This window comes from Miscanthus floridulus, chromosome 13 (assembly GCF_019320115.1).
Source record: "Miscanthus floridulus cultivar M001 chromosome 13, ASM1932011v1, whole genome shotgun sequence".
NCBI lineage: Eukaryota > Viridiplantae > Streptophyta > Magnoliopsida > Poales > Poaceae > Miscanthus > Miscanthus floridulus.
Window position 1 is genome coordinate 15,031,906 of NC_089592.1, and position 12,811 is coordinate 15,044,716.

A 12,811-nucleotide genomic window follows, 5' to 3' on the forward strand; every position below is an offset into this window, starting at 1 on the left:
AACAGTATTGCTATCTCGAATTCCAGAATGTCATTTTTTTGTCATGATAAAATAGACGTACAACCTTCAATCGTTTTGACTTTATTTTTTTCCTTGCAACGCACGAGCATTAATTTTTGTATTAAAAACACATGGATCACACAATAAGATAACGATATTGTAAAATTAAATAACGTTAAAGTGATATTTAATCCAAAAAGTGAACTTAAAGTGAAATTTAATTAAAAAAACGAAGTTCGTGAAATTAACACAGTCACGGACAGTGTGGCATCACAGGCTCACAAACTTTACTGTATAAACATTTTCGCGATGTGGCTAAGATAATGTGTTTTATATCGGCAGGAAGAAATCTCCGATATCTATTTCTTTCGTGCATCAATAAATACATTCCGCCGCATCTCTATACCATCATGTACTATGAAATTAAATATCCGTGAGATTTCTTTCTACCGATGTAACACATTATCTTAGCCGCATCAGGAAAAGGTTAGAGTTTTTGAGCCTGCGATGCGACGGTGTGCTCTCCGTAACTATGTTAATTTTATAAACTTTGCTTTTGATTAAATGTTCACAGTATTGTTATTTTATCGTACGATCCGTATGTTTTTAGTATAAAGTTTAACTATCCCATAGCAACGCACGAGCACGCTACCTAGTATTAGTATAAAGAAAACAAAAACATCAAAGCACATACGACACCTGAAGTTGACTTTCCTTCGTTACTAGCACAGAGCTCAAGAAAGTCCTAGATACAAACACTTATTTATTACTGTAATTAAACACCGAGGAGTAGTTGACTTTCCTACATGAGTACGGTAGACTACTAGACTGATTGTAATATGGATCCAACGATCATTGGATCCGATTCCTTGTTAATACTAAGTAATTAACTGATACTATTCGTATATTCTTCCGTCCTCCCGAAATTTTTTGATTTTCCAATTCATGCCCATCTCTTGCATTCCAGTGACACGGCTTGAATTCAGACGCCGCTACACACGGCGGCCGTGTTTCTTCCTTGGCCGTCACCTTCATCCTCGCTGCCGCCGTCGCCGTCGTCATCCTTGTCCTCCCACTCCTTGTTGACGTCGAGGAAGTAGAGCGCGGCGACCATGGCAACGCAGGAGGCGCACATGGGGATGGGCCCGAAGAGCCAGAGGAAGACGGGGCACGAGAAGTAGTAGGCGCGGACGCCGAGCGACCAGAAGTAGAATCCCCGGTTGAGCGTGCCGGTGACGTATCCGACGGCGCGCGCGGGGCGGCGGTGTGCGGCGAGCGGCACGTTGACGAGGAGCCCCGTGTGGCTGTAGTACCGGATGGACTGCACGTTGAGGAGGAACGCGACGAGGAAGCAGACGAGCACCGCGAAGAACTTGGTGGCCAGCGCGGCCTCGCCGCTGCCGGCTCCCACCGCGAGGCCGGAGGCGGAGAAGAGGCGGCCCCCGCCTGAGGCCCCGCTGGCCATGAGCCCTGCGACGAGCGAGCTGAGCGTGATGGCGACGGAGGCCAGCACGGTGGAGGCCATGATGGTGTTGCGCAGCGTCTGCACCGCCAGCACCGCGTGCTTCCCCGACGGGTCCTCCATGATGTGGCGCACCCAGATGCAGCGGTTGATGGCGTTGATGCCGATCACGGTGGTCTCCGGGCGGCGCCGGATGCGGAGGAGCAGCCAGATGTGGTAGCCCACCATCAACGCCAGGCCCAGCGGCACCAGCACATAGTCCAGCTGCGGCGACGAGCCACTCTTCATGGTCGAGGTAAAGGTAGTAGTACCTCCGGCCGGAGCCGGACCGATGCTGTGTATGGCAGGGTGAGATTGATAGCTCTTAGTATAGCAGAGTAGAACTCCGTAGTGCCGTACTCCCTCCGGTTCTCTAAAGCATTGACTACAAATAACTTTTTTTGGGTTGAGTTTGAAAATATGAAAGTGATGCAAGTAGATTCATCTCAAAATGTAGTTTCATAAAAGTATATATTGACTATATTTTATAAATATTTTATAGCAAAAAGTAGCGGTCAAAGTCGTTTCTTAAAGACCGTGTCGATGTCAAAACGACTTGCTTTAGAGAACCGGAGGGAGTACGTACTACCAGTAGTATATAAATTCAGTGAGCAAAGTTATTTAGAGCAAGGCCAATAAGCTTGGCTATTAGCCAAGTCCACGTAATCTAGAGACAACACAGGAGACAAGTAATACAACAGCTTAGCTGTACAAAAATACTCATGTATTTAAGTCACTGAAGTACACCTGGACCTGGTGATCAATACTAAACACATCTCTGTAGCTACTTGTGTTGCTGGCACATTCAGGTCTATGGACATGTTCACAAATAAATCAAACAAGGTGTCGACTGAAGCAAATAAGCAATAATATTGTTCACTGGTAAAATATAACGGCTCTTACAACCAAGTTCATAGCATTAGATAGACTAAGGACACACACAAACTTCAAAGCTTAAGGAATAAAACATGGTCTCCAGTGCAACTAAAACTTGATCCACAAACGAAGGCTACTACCATGGGCATCTATTACACTAATGACTCGGAAATAAATCTAGCTCCACAGTTTATCAATTTATTTAGCCATATCTCTTGATGACCAGCAGCCGTCGATGATACTTAGGTCTTTAGGAAGAACCCCCAACAGGAACCTGTAAGAAATTGACAAGTATATTAATGAACGGTATGACAAACAATAATAAACCTAATGAACTGTTATATCTTACATGTAAAAGAAAGAGGATATTGCAGGCACAATTAATTATTTCTCCTATTGGCAAACTTTTGCCAAATATGCTCAATTAAGTCTTTTTTTAGTTGGATAGGTCCCGGGTTCGAGTCGCGGTCTCCTCGCATTGCACAGGCGGGGGTAAGGCTTGCCACTGACACCCTTTCCCAGACCCCGCACAGAGCGGGAGCTCTCTGTACTGGATACGCCCTTTTTTTATGTGTTGGTTGATGATGGATATCTGCTCTTCTACGTAAAATTTCTCTGAAATTTGGGCCACCACCCTTTTGTACTTCTGGAGGTAGAGCAATCGATGATCCACCTTGCTCATTCAAGTCAATAGGAAATTTCACCATCTCTTTCTCATCTTCGTCTATCATATTGTGGAGTATGACACAAGCTTTCATTATTCTCCCAATATTCTTCCTTTTCCACAGCCGTGATGGACGGCGCACGATATTAAAACGTGACTGCAAAACTCCAAAAGCACGCTCAATATCTTTCCTGCACCCTTCTTGGTTCAATGCATACAGCTTGTGTTTCTCCATCTGAGGTGCTTTTATTGACTTCACAAAGGCTGCCCATTCTAGGTATATTCCATCAGCAAGGTAGTAGCATGTGTTATATTGCCTCCCATTAACAAAAAACTGAACTTGAGGTGCTTGACCTTTCAATGCTTCAATGAACAACGGGGACTGATTCAACACATTAATGTCATTATTAGAACCAGGCACACCAAAGAAAGCATGCCATATTCTGAGATCCTGTGAAGCAACTGCTTCCAGGATGATCGTTGGGACTCCGTAGTCGCCGTGGGTAAATTGCCCCTTCCAAGCTGTAGGACAATTTTCCCACCTCCAATGCATGCAATCGATGCTTCCTAACATGCCTAGAAAGCCACGAGACTCATTGACCTGAAGTAGACGCTGCACATCTTCAACTGTGGGAGCACGCATATACTCCCCTGAGGACACCTCAATCACACCTTGTGCAAACCTGTCTAAGCACTCCAATGCAGTGCTCTTCCCAATCTTCAGGTACTCATCAAGGGCATCAGCAGGCGTGCCATATGCAAGCATGCGAATTGCCAATGTGCACTTCTGCAGAGGCGAGAGCCCTTGGCGATTTGCACAATCTACTCTTAGAGTGAAATAGGGAGACCATTAGCTCAGGGCATTGACGATGCGCAGGAAGAGATGCTTTCTCATCCTAAATCTAGTACGGAACATTGTTTCAGGGTAGAGGGGATTTTTAGCAAAGTAATCAGCTACAAGACGTTGGTGAGCACCTTCATGGTCCCTTTGGATACACTTCCTTGGACCACTTTGGCGATGAGAAGGTCCTGAGTTGAAGGTGTCTATCAGACATTCCACTTGTATCTTTCATACTGAGTGCTCTGTACGTCTCCAGCATAGCCGACTTAGCATTTTCTTTGGCTGCAAGGTGGTTAAGTCTAGCCGATTCAAGCTTTCTAGCCTAAAACGTGTTTCTGGGTCTCCAACATCTTTTCTCGACTTTCATTTGTGCCCCGAAGTTTTGTAAGCTGCTGCAGGACATCATCCATCTGCGAAGGACATTTCTTGGCCTCTTTCTTTGCCTTCTTGTTGCCTATTGGACGATCTTCAGATTGTGCCAAAGAGGTCATGAGCTCTCTTACACTCCCCTCAGTATCCAAATTCCTTTTATTTGACTGCTCCCCCTCCTCTAGTTGCACTTGCCACTTTGGTTCATCACGTAGAATCTTCCAACAATGCTTGAACGTAAATGGACCATCTTTGTATTCCTCATAGATAGCTTCGGCCTTCTCTAGTATCTGGTCATCAGAATGACCGCTAGGCCAAATTGATATAGCCTCTTTCCAAGAGCTGCAAAACCAAGTGACTTTTTTCTTAATTTTCTGAAAGTGGTCCTTCAATTGCTTTGATGTTCTTCTTCTATTTTTAGGGGTGGTACTATTATACTCATCAGTTACATCTCCCCAATACCGATCAGTCTTCTTGCAATTGCCATTGATTGGATCATTTGAATTGTTCAACCATGCAACCACCTACAGTTCAAGCAATTTTAGTGTTGTTAGCCATGCATGACGTACATGAAAATACAAAATAAATATATAATAATGCAACTCACCAAGCGAACTTCCTCCGGCTTCGTCCATTGTAGACATCTGTCAATCCTAGCACCATTTCCATCATCCTCATCATTGTCTAAGTTGATCAAGGGCTGGAGTCGCAGATGAGACTCAGAAACTGACATTCCTGGACTCCTTTTCCCTCTACTTCCAGGAACTAAATGAGGTGGGATCGCTTGGGGAAGAGTCGGACTCCATGGATTATTGAAAAAACTGAGGAAACCACCAGGTGGGCGATTATCCACACCCCTGCAGCTACATAAATAAATCCATATGACCACTTTGGCGATGAGAAGGATAAATATTGCTACATACTAACAAGCTCTAGAATCTAAAGACTAGTAACAAGAGGATCTCCCAACTTTCCACTAATATATTTGATATAAAAGAAGATGCTAAGATGTAAGCTGCAGGAGGTACTTGCCATTCGTTTGGATCAGAGAGATGTCATCTTTCTGAACTGGTTGGGAAGACGACGCAGCGGCGCCACCACCATAGCTAGGCGAAGGCCACCACGGCATAGCTTGCTGGGGCACCGGTGGCCCGCACCACCAAGGGCCGGGAGCTGCAGACCCCGGCGTGGTCTTCATGGAAGCTGGTGGCGCAGGGAAACACCCAGGCGTGGAGGACCCTGGTGGTGTCGGAGGCAACCCGTGGACGGACGGAGAAGAACTTGGAAAGCGCTGAGGCGACGGCGCCATCTCTCTCTTCGACCGGCGAGACATCAGATTTGTTCTAGGTAGGGTTGTAACGGATGGAAAACCTTGGAACAGAGAGCAGGAGAACATAAATCATCACCAAAAGAAGACGATTTGGCTTCGGGAATATAGGATTTGGCGCGTGAAATCACCGATTTGGCGTGCTCTGGCGTGGGGAAAAATTTCCGTGGGAGGGAGGAAGGAGGCGAGGCGCAACGGATGGGGGGCATTTACATATTTACCATTATTACGGATGACATCTATGCCACTGACACATGAGTTACTGACATGGTACTTTTTATACCACTCCCAACATAATGATGGTAAATATATAAATAATCCACCGGATCGAGGATGCAAGAGAGGGACCCGCGAACAGCCTGTTCGTTTGGCTGTGGCTTGTCGTAAACGATCGTAAATTTCCAGCCGGAACAGTATTTTTCTCTCACATAAACCCGCCAGCAGTACTTCTTCACGAACCAAACGATACGAACCAGCCAACCGAACAGGCTGAGCTGGGCGCTAAATCGGCTTCACCTCTTGGGCGCTAAGGCCCCGTTTGGCCAGGCTCCGGCGGCTCCGGCTCCCGCCTGTCGGCTGCTGGACGGCCGACACCCGGTTACTGTTCACCGGAGCCGTTTTTCTCTCTTCTCATTTCCTCTCTCACTGACGCAACCAGAGTCGGAGAAGCTCGTTTTTCTGGCTCCGCGGCTCCGGCTCCTATAGGCACCTGTCGGCTGCTGGGTGGCCAACACCCGGCTACAGTGCAAGAGCCGGAGCCCGCGGGAGCCCGGACCCCTTGGTTTCCCGTGCTGGAGCTCTGCGCGAGATGTGACGCCAAGTTGATTCTCTCTCCTCTTTTCGCTTTCCTCCACGTAGAATTTTGCTGAACTGTCTTGGCTATTGTACCTGTTCTTACTGTGCTGACAGTGGAGCGACTGTCCACAAGCTAGATGTTTATACAGACGAGGAACATCCACAAGCTAGATCAATGGCTAATCTTCTTGGCTTACGATCAAGCAAAGCTACGACAAAAGATCCATCTATATTTATATGTACTAGCCATTGCTGCCCGCGCTTCGCTGCTGGTGATGTACTTGGTATAGAAAAAATCTTTAAAAAATGGCTCATATGTCTAATATGTTTTATTATCGTGTTGCTACGAAAGGTTGGTCTATTTGGTACATTAAATGAAAAGAAAATGTAACATGGCTTTTTTCATTACAATGTTGTAACAACATAGAGGTTGGCTGTCATTACATGGTGCCTATTCTAGCTAGCAAATCAATGACATGTTAGTGGAAAGAAGTCTTTAATGGAGTTGGGCTCAGGCAACCACCACACTTAGATTCAAAGCACAACATTAGCTAGAATTATATTATAGGTGGAAAGAGCAAAAACTACATCACACGTACGTCTTTCTCTGAGAACCATGATCACGTGGTATGGGCATAACAGCTGCTGGCCTTTTGTCAATAAGGTTTACTGTGCTTGTTGTTTTCTCTCTTGAGTTGTACTTTGAGTTTTTTACCGCCTAATTGGTACCCGTTCATCCTATTGATTGCTGCCTGTGCAGAAGCAGGAGAATCGTAGCTCACAAAACCTGCATCCAGGTTATATGCGTCGGTTAGCAAAGTTAGCAGGCTGTGCGCCGAAAGATAGAGAGGGTGGGAGATTTTACCAAAGCATTTGCTGACGCCCGTTGCTTTATCTACAAACTCTACCAAAACTCTGAAAGGCACTGGAAAGCTCTTGGTCACCATAGTCTTGTGGGATATGATAAATAAATAGATTGGCTCCACGAGGACCTGTAACATGATAATTAGATAATTAGGTTATATAGGTTTTAAAACACAATACGGTATCGGTTATAGAATTGGTAGATAGACAGATTAATTGATTGTATAATGGGTTATGGTACTTATGGATTTTGATAGCACAGCTATTATAATAAGGGCTACCAATCATTTTTGTCCTACGTACTGATGTACATTTTTGTGAAACAAAGGATCGTGCACATCATGCTATAAAATGTACATTTTTGCTAGGGAACTTAACGTTGAGACTTGAGAGACAAAAAGTACATGCTAATGACCACATGAACTCTCTAGCGAATAGTCTTTCTCCCTTTGCATAGAATAGAGCATCGAATGTGGCTAACCTTCAACCTGCGCACCAGCATTGCTGCTGGGACTAGAAGAAACGGCGGAATTGGCATTCGAATTTGGAACTTTAATCGAAATTGAATTGTGAGAATTGCCAAAAGGACGATTGTTCATGGGACCACCAGGATATGATCTAGGATACTGCATACCAGGAATTCAAATACTGCAGATGATATGTTATGAGTGAGAAGAACAGAAGTTAATAAATCATATGTTCTGAACAAGGATTGGTGGAGAGAATTTGTGAAGGAAAAAAACCTTGAAAGCAGAATACCATTAGAAGAGTGCTGCCCTTGGTATAACTACTGAGCATTTTCTATGATATGGCTGTAAAATGTAAAGAAGGCTAGAAGAACAGCAGAAGCCACCTGATAGCCAAATCCACTGTATTGAGGCATATATCCCATCTGTAAAGCTCCAAATACTGAAGACTGCTGCATTGGACTTGCATTGGGCATATTAGATAGCTGTAATTGAGCTTTGTGTGCTTTCTGAGCCTGCCTTTCCTTTTCTGTATCGGCCCATTTGACAACCAACGGCACACTAGAACCCTACAAAATATATTAGAGCTTGTTGGAATATGAACAAAAAAACATGGTTTCCTAAAGAAATCCAGAAAATTCATATAGTGTCAAATGGGCTATCTGAAAATGCAAAAAAGAGCTTTACTTCACAAGTTATGTCCAAATTGAATAATAACAATATAATAATTAAACAGCCACAAAATTCAGGCTTTGCCGCGTCCCCAGATATTCATGGCACCATATGGAAGTTAGATTTAAGTCAGGTAGGATTCTCGCCCAAAAAATGTCAGGTAGGATTTTCTAGGAAAATTCAGGACAACTTAAAGAAATTAAGGGTGTGTGGATAGATTTGCATACTTAGACAATCAAACTAAATGAAATAATTGCAGAAGTGGCTGAAAACTGGGTGGCTACAAAAGTCCTGAATGGCATCATTTTGAACATATATATTTGACTAGAGCAAACGTAAATTGTTACTTCAGACTGTTGGACAGTAAATAAAATAAATAATTCAGTCTAAGCTATGAGCCTATATGCTATAAGATCTCAGTAATCAAAAAATATATAAAAAAATGATTTGATATCCGAACTCATTTTTGACAGACCTCTATTTTGTGTTTCCCGTTTAGAGCTTCAATAGCTTCCAATGCTTGATCCTTTGCTTGATATTTAATGAAGGCACAGCCAGCTGCAAAGAGCAAAGTTAACTGACAATATACATTTGAGGCAATGCTTATCATTCTATGCATAAGGAAAGCAACTTCTATGCAGGAAATTACCTTTGCTTGTTTGTTGTGAACCTCTCAAAATTTGCAAATCCTTGACATTCCCATATTTGGAAAACAAATCAGTCAACTCAGTGGCCGTTACATTTTTCGGAAGCATTCCAATAAAAAGCTTATGTTCTGGATGTCATGACAAGTAGAAAAATGAGTGAACTGTTTGGATATCAGTAAAAAACAGGCAACAATGTCTTAAGCAAATATCCCCATACGAAATCGCTGGCAAAGAGAAAGTTCTACTTAAACAGTAACCATACCCAGCCTCTCCAACTCTCCATCAGCATATTTTACTTGCAAAGGACTCGATGCCTGAGTTAAAGAGAAACAGAGAAGAGTGTAATCAGAGACTGGCAAAGCAGAGACAATTCTACAAGATCTGTATTTGATGAGTGTCATAGAAAAGTGTCACCCATATCACCATATCCCTGTTTTATCATAATTCAGCTAGAATTACCTCCAGTTAGCTCTCTGAGAACCATGATGTCAACACCTTCAGCTACCTCTTTCTTCAGAGTGGATGCGTCTACCAACTACGAAGATCATGAGGTCAAAGAGAAAAAAAGTAGCTATAACAAGGACAGTCAAGTAACATTAGCTAGAAATACAGTTGTTTCAATTAAAACTTGCATCACAGTGCAGTTTCATAATTGCAACCATGAACAATTAAACAAATGGCCTCAGAATATCCATAGTGGTTTCATGCTTGCATGACCTTATTTCTTCTCTGTACAATTAAGAAGTAACTATATGTTACCATTCGTTGAACGCATTCAGAGTCAATCAGATGGAATTCAACTCAAACTGACAAGGTAACTATCTAACCTAGCTGTGAGTCCCAGAGCATAGTAGTGCTTACAGAATCTGTACTGAAACTAAGAGCTGACGTGCTCATACCTGTGGCAACACTACAGCTGTTCGCAGATTGGCAAAAACCGCGAGTCCCGCATGGAGCTGCAGCAGCCTGGTCTCAGGCTTGAGGTGCTTCTCATTGTTATCCTACTTATAGCTACAACCACGAAATGTCATCTAAGTACTCATAGCGTAGAGGTGGGAGAGCAATTCCAACTGAAGCGATGCAATTCGCTGCAGTGCCAATACTGTGGCCTCTGTGTCTGCTCCTGAAATGACAATAACAAATCCGCTCACCCTCCAATTGCGCCAAGGAGGACGGCGTTCGAACCCTTGGCCGCGTCGAGCGTCTCGTCGGTGAGCGGCACGCCGGTGGCGTCCAGCGCCGAGCCACCCACCAGCTTCTCCTGGAACCGGAGCTCAACGCCTGCGCAGACGGAAGGAAGCAAACAAGGGGGTCATGATTCTGGTAGGTGCTAGCGCCTCGGAGTTTCAGGGAGCTAAGGCAAGCATTGGAGGGTGACAAGAGGGCTTACCTTCGAGGGCACTGGCGAGGGAGAGCACGGCCTTGGCGACGGCGACCACCTCCGGGCCGATGCCGTTCCCAGGGAGGAGCGTGATGTTGTAGCTCCTAGCCGCCGCGGAGCACCGGAAGCTCGCCTCCGCCTCCGCGTGGGAGCCCGCCACTGCTGAGGCCATGACGCCACGCCGCCGCGCGCTCGGCCCGCGCCGCTGCGCGCTCCCCCCACGCCGCCGCGCCACCTCGGCGTGGGGCCCGCCCTAGGTGAAGACGCACGCCGGCAGCGTGAGCGAGGCCTCGCCCGTGCTGGGAGCCTCCTGTGCCGGTGGCCGCTGTGCCGGACCCGCCTGCCCGCGCCAGAGCTCCTACGCCGCTGCTGAGAGTGAGGGAGTAGAGGAGCAAGCAGCTGCTGCAGCCTGCCATTTACACGCGAGAGAGAAAGAGGATAAGTGTGAAGTTTGTCGTACGCATGCTCCCGGGAATGTGTGCCGAGAATTCATTGAATGGACAGTGCCGACCACCCGTGCTTTCCTAGGCCCAGCATGCGTACTTGCATGCGCTAATTAGACACCGACCATGTCTGTCGAGAATCCATCGTCCCCTGTTACGCGTCACCGTTCATTTACGTGTCGGGTACGATCACCAGGGAAGCGATATTTCATTGAATGCGTCCACTTATTTCATCTATTTACAGCTGAATGCACGGAAGAAGACCGTTTGTGACGCGCTTCATCTGAGCCGTGGAATCTCTATCTAACGCACCAAATAAAATGAACGTACGTGAGAAAAGGCTGATAGTCAATTCTTGTATGTAATGGGAAAAGGGCATTGCATGTTCTGGACGTGGCGTCCTATTTTCAAATTTACTGATAGTAAATTTCTGCATGTAAATACCTATTGTTCATTTGTCTGTCCACTTGCTCCATTCAATGTCAGTGGCTGGTGGACGGTGGACGGTGGGGGTAGAAATTAGTGACATGACCGCTTACAGCCTAGTAGATGGCTTCAGTACACAAATCGACAAGTGATGCATGCATGCAAAGCGAGGACGGCCCCAGCAGCATGCATGTACGCGTTAGGCACCAGCCATGCATGTCACCTGCTACTGCCTCACCTGGCCGGTTGAGACGCGTTTCATATGAGCCATGGAATTTCGATCTAACGCACTAAATAAAAAGAACGTACGTGGACACCCTAGAAAGCCGCCGATTCGGAGTGCCTTCATATCTTTAATATCTATATCTCCTATATTAAATGGAGAAAAATTCTCCGTTTAAATTTTGTTCGTCAATCTTTGAATATAGGAGAACGACATGGCTAGCGTCCAAACGCCCGGACGCTTGCACAGCCTGCCCCCGTCCGCAAATTCACCCCGCCCTCCCGCCGCGCGTCCGGACAACACCTCACACGTGCAGTCCGCCTAGATTCCACCTGGCCGTTTCCCCGCCCCATCGTGCCCCGACTGCCGGCCTCCAGCACGTCATGTGCCACGTCCGCCTGCCCCCAGCTCACCGCGCCCCATTCCTGGCGTCCGTGTCGTGCCACCATCACTCCCCGCCCCTATTCTCCGAACAACATGAAACACGTACAACATGAAACACTTGATGCAACATACTTCTAAAATATATGAAACATCTATAACATACACTTGCAACATATGTGTGAAAACATATGCAACATCCAGATAAAAAATACTTGCAACCTGCAACATGAAAACACTTGCTGCAATATAAGGCTGAAATAGATGAAACATTTGGAACATACTATTGCAACATATGTGAAACATATGAAACATCCAGATCAAAACGCTCGCAACATATCTCTGGAACAGATAAAATATTTTGAACAAGTGCTTGCAACACGCCTCTGAAACACTTGCAACATATGCAACATCCTCAGTCTACTTGTCGGTGCAGAAAATGATCAACACATAAATATTTGTAGTTTTGTTGTACGTTGTGATCGGAGGTGGCCTAGCACTCAATGACACAAGGTTTATACTGGTTCAGGCAACGTGCTCTACGTCTAGTTTGAGTCGGTCGGTGACTTTATTCCTGAGCCCAAGTGCTCGAAGTTTGCTGTGGGGTTACAAACGAAAGGGAGAAAGATGGGGGTACAAGAGGTCCGGTCGGACTCCAGTCTGAAGGGCCGAGAGTGATGGAAGCTCCGCTATATGCTAAGTGTTTGAGCGTGTGCTCAAGGTTTGAACCTAGTGGTTCTCCTGTTGTGTGTGTTGTTCGAGTTGTTGTGGATAGATTTTTTTCCTTGGGAGAGAGCGCATCCTCTTTTATAGATGAAGGGGAAGGCCTTACAAGAGAGAGAGTGTGTCCGTATGCTAAGTCTTGTTGCCCACGCCGTCGGGTACAAGATGATTGTAGGCGCCCGTAACACTGGTAATGTCAGATGCATGTGGG

At 45.7% G+C, this 12,811-nt stretch overlaps 2 protein-coding genes and 1 pseudogene across 5 annotated transcripts; all 3 read right to left on the reverse strand.

Moving 5' to 3' along the window:
* Nucleotides 1-982: 982 nt before the first annotated feature.
* On the reverse strand, nucleotides 983-1,750 carry LOC136499082 (uncharacterized). The gene has a single exon (XM_066494780.1). It carries the CDS (start codon nucleotides 1,748-1,750, stop codon nucleotides 983-985), a length of 768 nt encoding a protein of 255 aa, XP_066350877.1.
* A 1,007-nt stretch (nucleotides 1,751-2,757) lies between these two features.
* LOC136502151 (uncharacterized) lies at nucleotides 2,758-3,957 on the reverse strand (annotated as a pseudogene).
* Nucleotides 3,958-6,708: 2,751 nt separating this feature from the next.
* On the reverse strand, nucleotides 6,709-10,870 carry LOC136502153 (RNA-binding protein BRN2-like). 4 transcript variants are annotated; one of them, XM_066497626.1, is made up of 10 exons: nucleotides 10,414-10,870; nucleotides 10,175-10,304; nucleotides 9,923-10,034; nucleotides 9,483-9,558; nucleotides 9,286-9,337; nucleotides 9,026-9,151; nucleotides 8,852-8,934; nucleotides 8,091-8,273; nucleotides 7,239-7,365; nucleotides 6,709-7,160 (listed from the first exon to the last, which is right to left on the reverse strand). In XM_066497626.1, the coding sequence occupies exons 6-10, from the start codon at nucleotides 9,129-9,131 to the stop codon at nucleotides 7,030-7,032; spliced, it is 630 nt and encodes a 209-aa protein (XP_066353723.1). In that variant the 5' UTR covers nucleotides 9,132-9,151; nucleotides 9,286-9,337; nucleotides 9,483-9,558; nucleotides 9,923-10,034; nucleotides 10,175-10,304; nucleotides 10,414-10,870; the 3' UTR covers nucleotides 6,709-7,029. The 4 variants fall into 4 exon arrangements, 3 of the variants coding, with proteins under 3 accessions (XP_066353723.1, XP_066353722.1, XP_066353721.1); XM_066497625.1 differs by having other exon boundaries at nucleotides 9,923-10,304; XM_066497624.1 differs by lacking the exons at nucleotides 9,483-9,558; nucleotides 9,923-10,034; nucleotides 10,175-10,304; nucleotides 10,414-10,870 and having other exon boundaries at nucleotides 9,286-9,465.
* Between the last annotated feature and the right edge of the window lie 1,941 nt (nucleotides 10,871-12,811).